Source organism: Limulus polyphemus, unplaced genomic scaffold, assembly GCF_000517525.1.
Source record: "Limulus polyphemus unplaced genomic scaffold, Limulus_polyphemus-2.1.2 Scaffold531, whole genome shotgun sequence".
NCBI classification, from domain to species: domain Eukaryota; kingdom Metazoa; phylum Arthropoda; class Merostomata; order Xiphosura; family Limulidae; genus Limulus; species Limulus polyphemus.
Genome location: NW_013666141.1, coordinates 285,999 through 292,388, shown reverse-complemented (window position 1 = coordinate 292,388; position 6,390 = coordinate 285,999). Strand labels below are relative to the sequence as shown.

General features: G+C 36.6%; 1 protein-coding gene across 1 annotated transcript in view; it reads left to right on the top strand.

Moving 5' to 3' along the window:
• The window catches only part of LOC106458903 (MAGUK p55 subfamily member 5-A-like), a 185,549-nt gene that overhangs the window by 155,409 nt on the left and 23,750 nt on the right, over window positions 1-6,390 (top strand). The window contains 1 exon segment of the mRNA XM_022385265.1: window positions 5,677-5,898. Within this exon segment, the coding sequence (XP_022240973.1) occupies window positions 5,677-5,898 (222 nt within the window).

Genomic DNA, 6,390 nt, shown 5'->3' with positions numbered 1-6,390 from the left:
TGTCGAAACGTTGTACATTTGCTGTTATGTTAAACTTATATTAAAGATTTTCTTCATTACCCATTCAAATAGTTAAAAAGTCAGAATTTTTTTAGAGTTAGGGGAAGTTGTCTACTTTTTTAATATTATTAGTCTATGTTCTTTGGTGCATTATTTAATTAAATAAAAATTATTAAATGCATTAGTATTAGTACTATAAAAAGTTAGGGTTAACTCAACCACAAGAAAAAATAAGATTAGTTAAATATTTTATTTCTTGTTTTTCATATTTATTCTTTATTTATTATTATAAATGTAACTGAAATCTAAAAACACAGATACTTTTAAGTTATTTAAGACTAGATTAGGTAAAATAAGTAATAATAATAATATAATAAAAATGGTTCACCAGGTACATATGGGAGTAGCTTGTGGGTAATGTAATTCGATAGCGTAACTTGAGCTACTCGTTCTCCAAGTGATTTACAACTTTTTTTATGGCACAGAAAGTAGTTAGACACAGTTCAAAGGACAATAAATTTGAATTATAAATAGATGTATAATGTTACGAACTTAGAGTTGCTTAGGATAAACGAATGTAGTTTCATGTTACAATTTGAAGTCATTCTACAAAGAAAAAAAGGTTAATTTAGGTTTATTTCACTTTTTGTTTGGTAGTTACAAGGTAGGTCAAACTGACCAATCCAGTTTTGAGATAGGGTAGAGAAAATAACTGATAAACTATAAAATTTTACAGCAAAAATACGTTTAACAAATCTTTTAGGAGGTTTTAGGGATTACACAAAAGAAATTTGAGATTTTTGAGATGAGGAAAAGTATTTTTAATTTTGAAATGAAAATTACTTTGCCCACAGACTATTCAAAACAAATGCTCATTATATTCGTGGACAAATCTTTATTTTATTTTATTAAAAATACTTCACTAAGAAATATGACTTTTGTATGTGAAAGACTTGTAATATTAATTGAAAGACTGCCAAATTTCGTGAAGACATACCCACCATATTGAGAGTTATAAGTATTAAATCTATAAAGGCTTTAAACGAGTACAAAAAGGTCACGTGGACAGTTAAATTGACCAAGCCCGTATTGAAAGTGTTAATTAAGCCATAGGGTTTCCTGTTTTGGCCTACTGTTCCTCTCATTCTGGATTTTCTTACTTGGCTGTTCAATGATTGGGCTTTTGTCTCTTCCATTACAGGTTATCAAACAGCCTTGTCCAACACCTTCAATTTTTCCAGGTATCATGTTGTGTATTTTTCTCCTAACATTTCCCTTTTATTGCATTCCTTTTGGATTCATTGACCTCCTCATCAGGTCGTTCTTCCAGATTGGAATGTCACTATTATTCTTCACAGCCCCACACTCCCTCCATTTGAACCTTTGTCCTTTTGTTCCCTGTTGCACCTATCCTTTGAAACTTATTTCCTACACTTTTTAGCCTGTGTGCATTGTCAGTCTGTTATCTTTGTGAGTGATATTTCACATACCCTGTACCACTCTCCTTTATACAGATCGATCTTTTCTGCTCAAAACTTTGGCAGTTCATGAGGAACATTTTTCATTCATGCTGTTTCCCTTGCCTTCAATTCCCACCTTTATTTTCGGTCTGAACTGGATTGACTTCTCTATCCTCTTTGTACTCTTTGATGTTATATTGCTCTCATGGCCTCTTTCTGTGGTTCCCGATCCCACCTTTACATTCCTAGAAACCTTTTCTCTTTACATGACCTTTCACCTTCTTCCCTTACAGGTTGGGTTCGTCAGCTTGTTATACTGGCATATTCCTCCCTATCTCCTCTTCCAGCAATTTGTTCTAGGTGTCATCGCATCCACTATGGTACCTAACCTTTTCCATAACATCTCACCTCCATTGTCCATTGGAGGAAGTTCTTCAGTCAGGCATTTGGATGATACTTCATCTTTTTACATCACACTACCTTCATCAGGTGGCTGTTTCGTCCTCATCAAGGTACCAGCTTCTGCCTGTTGTCATCCTTCAAACATTGGTTTGACTGTGATTTGGTAATGTTACGACAGCGGAAGTCACGTAATGAGTACCTAGAAGGATCGGGGAACATCATGAATAATCCAGTATTTGCTAGATGCCTTCTATTCCTGTATATAAGTGCGTCAGATAAAGCGAGACAATTAATCGGAACTGGAATAGCAGACAGAGAGATTGAAGATATAGCCAGATAATCGAGTCAAGCCGTAAGTAAAGTGTGTAAATTATTGTGAATTATAGCATGTGTTTAAGTTAAAGTGACTGTGGAAATTAAGTGTATTGCAAAGTTGTATTGAGAAAGAATAAACTAGTTCTATTTAAGAATGGACTTGTACGCTGAAGTTCTTCGGAAAGAATTTATATGAAAAATTAACAAACGACCAGAGACGTAACAGTAAGTTACATTTTCTATATATATATTACTTTTGCTTACAGTGGCATTTCCCCTTTAGTTTTAGGATTCTGCTCAGTGGCACTGTATGACCAACCATAAATCATACTGAGTTATATCATCAGCCACTGCCTAGTGACTCATTGCTCCACCTCCACGAAGTGGGTTCCAGAGGACGATTGTTGCATGGGTTACATACAGCTACTCCTAATGCTTCACTTCAATGGGGTTGGGCCTAGAAGTTGATGTTGCTCGGGATAGGTTGGCGAGGGTTGTATGGGATGTCCCACCAAAGTTGTTTTTGGGTGGCAGCTAATCCTACCAATTTCAATATATATACCCATGGTCAATAATGCACACTGTCGAGATGGGGCATTTCATATGATTGCTGCCATCCCTTCAGTTGAATAAAGCAGGAGTGGTCTACTTTTGAAAATAGGGTTTTCATGGTCACCCATTGCACTGTCTCCAGTGTCAGTGTTCCACTGGACTCTCCACTGCATTTATCCCTCAATTGATTCTAGTGGAGTATGAGAGTCCTTGCCAATTTCCAGTTTCTAGCCACTGGGGTGGAGGACCATCGAGGCATCCTCCTGAATGGGATCACTTCCATTCACTAGAGAGTAGGGTGGTAGTGTTCTGCCAGCATAGATGATGTAGATCCTCCACTCGTGTTCTCCACCTCTGTGCAGTAGGTCCCAAAGGTTGATGTTGCATGTCCATGTGCTCCAGCTTCTGTGGAGTCCTATCCATGGATTGATGATGCACATATATGCATGTGATTAGATCTGCCTCGTTGCAGTTTACCCCTATGATTGGGATCCCTCATCCTACTATCGACTGGATTTTGGTTCCCAGTTTGTGGTTTTGGATTAGAGCTAGACCACTCATCATAAATCCTTACATATGTGTTGGTCATGATTCCTCATTTATCTCAGTCATGGGTTTTTGCCTCAGGCACTCCACCTCCATGTGGTGGGTCCTGGAGGTTGTTGTTGTTGTGCAGATCTGGTTTGATATGCCCCAGCTCTGTGGTTGCTCGAGGTGTTGGCTGGTCATCCATGCACTCCAACTTCTGTGCAGCCCTATCTGGAAGATGATCTTGTGCAGGGTGTTTGTTGTCCCTCTGGTGATCTACCTTAGGGAGGTTCACCACTTGAGGCAGATGTAGCATAGAGTGTAATTGCTCCAGTTGTTTTTGGATTTGAAGTGAACTTCCACTTGGCACATCCCTTCCTACCATCATTGAGATGGTAGGTTCACAGATGACTGGTGTTGGTTGTGAATTTGCACACATATGCCCTACCTAGTCAACTAGTATGGATGTTTTCTCCTTCTGTTCTACTTCACTTGAGGTGAAGATTGTGTAGACCCTCCTCCTACCATGGGTCATTTTAAGTTTGCCCATTGCTGCCTAGTTCTGAACTGGAATTGACTTGCCGAGTATGGTCTGTTGCACCCTAGCCATTCAACACCATGGGACACATTTAGTTATTTGATGTGCTTCTCCCCATTTCTGCCAATTTATGTGACACTTACTACCTAACTGGACAAAGAGTATACCTGGTACAGAAGTGGTGCAGTCTCCCATGTGTGCTCTTCTCCCAAAAGGGGTTCACACTCCATGGCTGTTCTTTGGACCTTTCGAAGGATACTCATCAATATCCCTTGCACCAGTCCCTCCATCTTTTCAGTGTGGAATTCTAGCTTTTATGTGAGTGGAAGTATAGTACTGTATCAGAAGTTCTTATTTTCCTACACTGAAAATATATTTGTGATGGGTGCTTACCTCTTCTTACACTTCCAACCTTTCCTCTCCACTTGAAACCGGTGCTTACTTTTTGTGAATCTTGAAATGATGGTTAGGTAGAATCAGAATAGAGGGAGTCACGTATTGTGGGTGTGTCGTATAATGATTTACATGTGAAGACACAGTGAACCACGTTAATGGTGGTGTAGATGGGAATTTCAAGGCTTGTGGCATGTGAAAAAGTTTGCATACAGAGGGCAGCACTGAACAAGAATAGCTATTATGTGAGAAGAGTTAAGTACCTATTGGAAATATATTTTCAGTGTAGGAAAATAATAACTTCTTTATAATAGCATGACAAAGATATGTACATTTAACTGTTTGAACTTCTTGTAGGAGTTTAAGATATGTATTTATAATTTACTCTTCACTCACATGTATATGCATATATAAGTACATTTTATGGAAGAAAAAACTTAAATTTTTGTATTTGATGTTAAAGGAGCACAAAGGTTAAGGATATTTGACCATTTTTGTGGAAAATTGGATGAATAGTTGCATAGGCAACATGTATGATTGTATGTAAGTTTTATCTGACAGTTATCTTAGTTATCAGCTTATAGCTATATATATATGATTCCATTTCCGGTCTTTATTTATGGGTTAAAGATCTTAATTCTGTTTGTTTACACATGTGAACTTCATATTTGTAATTGGATTAAGCATCATTTTTCTTAGTGTATTAAGCTTAGATATACAAGCTTTAGAGAGGAAATGCTTTGTAGCATTTTAATTAATGCTAAATCTGAAAATTGTGATAATGATGAACTGAATGTGTTTAAGCAAGAAGGAAAAGTACAACAATAAGACAAAATAAGTTCACACATATGTTATGTCAAAATTATTGTATTAGCAAGCTTTTGATCTCATTCTGGGGATCATCTTCAGGCCAACTGGACACTACAACTTGCAGATACAACAACTTAAAATGATATGTGTATAGCATGTGGAATCATGATACCACAATGATACAAGTTCAACAATTAATTTTTGTATTGTCTTTAATCTTAGAAACATGGGAAGTAGCAAAAAAGAATCCTAATTTCCTTACTTTGGTGGTAGATTTATATAGAAAGTAGTCTTTGAATCAGTTAAGGATACAAATATAATCATATTTTTGTTCAAGTCCTTATCACCATGTAATTATGTTGCAATCTGCGTTATAAAGGCTTTTGATGATTAAACATTTAGCAGATGATATTCTCTCACTTAGTTTGCACTCTTAAGAGATCCATTTATTCTATGATTTAAAAGAATACAGCTGCTTAAATTTAAATCTTCTTTTAGAAGTTTTTCAACTGCAATAACCTAAAACCCAAATATTTCAAGATTTCTACAGGAAAATCCAGTTTATCATAATTTAATTTTTTTTCTATCATAGTGTAGTTAATGGAGCAGAAAGTTTTAATTATTTTAATGCAAGTCTTTATCTGTTTTTGTATTCTTATATGTTTTTTTTTTCTACAGGCAATAAATTCCTTGCAAGAGTGCTCTTTACAAGAAGCAGCTGAGCTCCATGATATACTCAGTAAATATGAATTTGAAGGCTTGATGTTTGCCCATGACAAAGTTGCTGAGAACCAGGCTCTTCCAGAAGTGACTCCTGATGAGGAGTTACTTGATCTTGCTTCTCAATATACTGAAGATAGTGTTAAAATTGTCAGGATAGACAAAACAAATGAACCTTTAGTAAGTCAAAACTACTTATTAGTAACTCTAGTTTAACAGATGCTAGGATTAGTGAGCATATATTGTGGATAATTGTAAGTAAGCATTTTCTGCATATTTAGCACATTTCCTGATGTTAAATACTCTTACCCTAGCAAATATTGTTGAAAAGTATAGTGTGTTCAAACTTGGAAATGTCTGCTGATTCGATGAAGTTATGTTATGATAAGATATCTACTGAAGTCCGCTTTGTACCAGGAGACAAGGTGTGGTTGTATAATCCCAGGAAGACCAAAGGGAAGTCTCCTAAGTTGTCATCTCCATGGGAAGGCCCATATGACATAGTGAATCATCTCTCAGATGTGATAAAATGTGGTCAGCGAGGTAAGCCAAAGTTGGTGCATGCCAACAGGCTTTGGCATTATTATGGTCCAGGACATTTCAGTTGGAACAAATGACGCTGCTGAAGACGTGTCACCTGAAAAAGCCACTGTCGAAGAAGAAACTCTACTT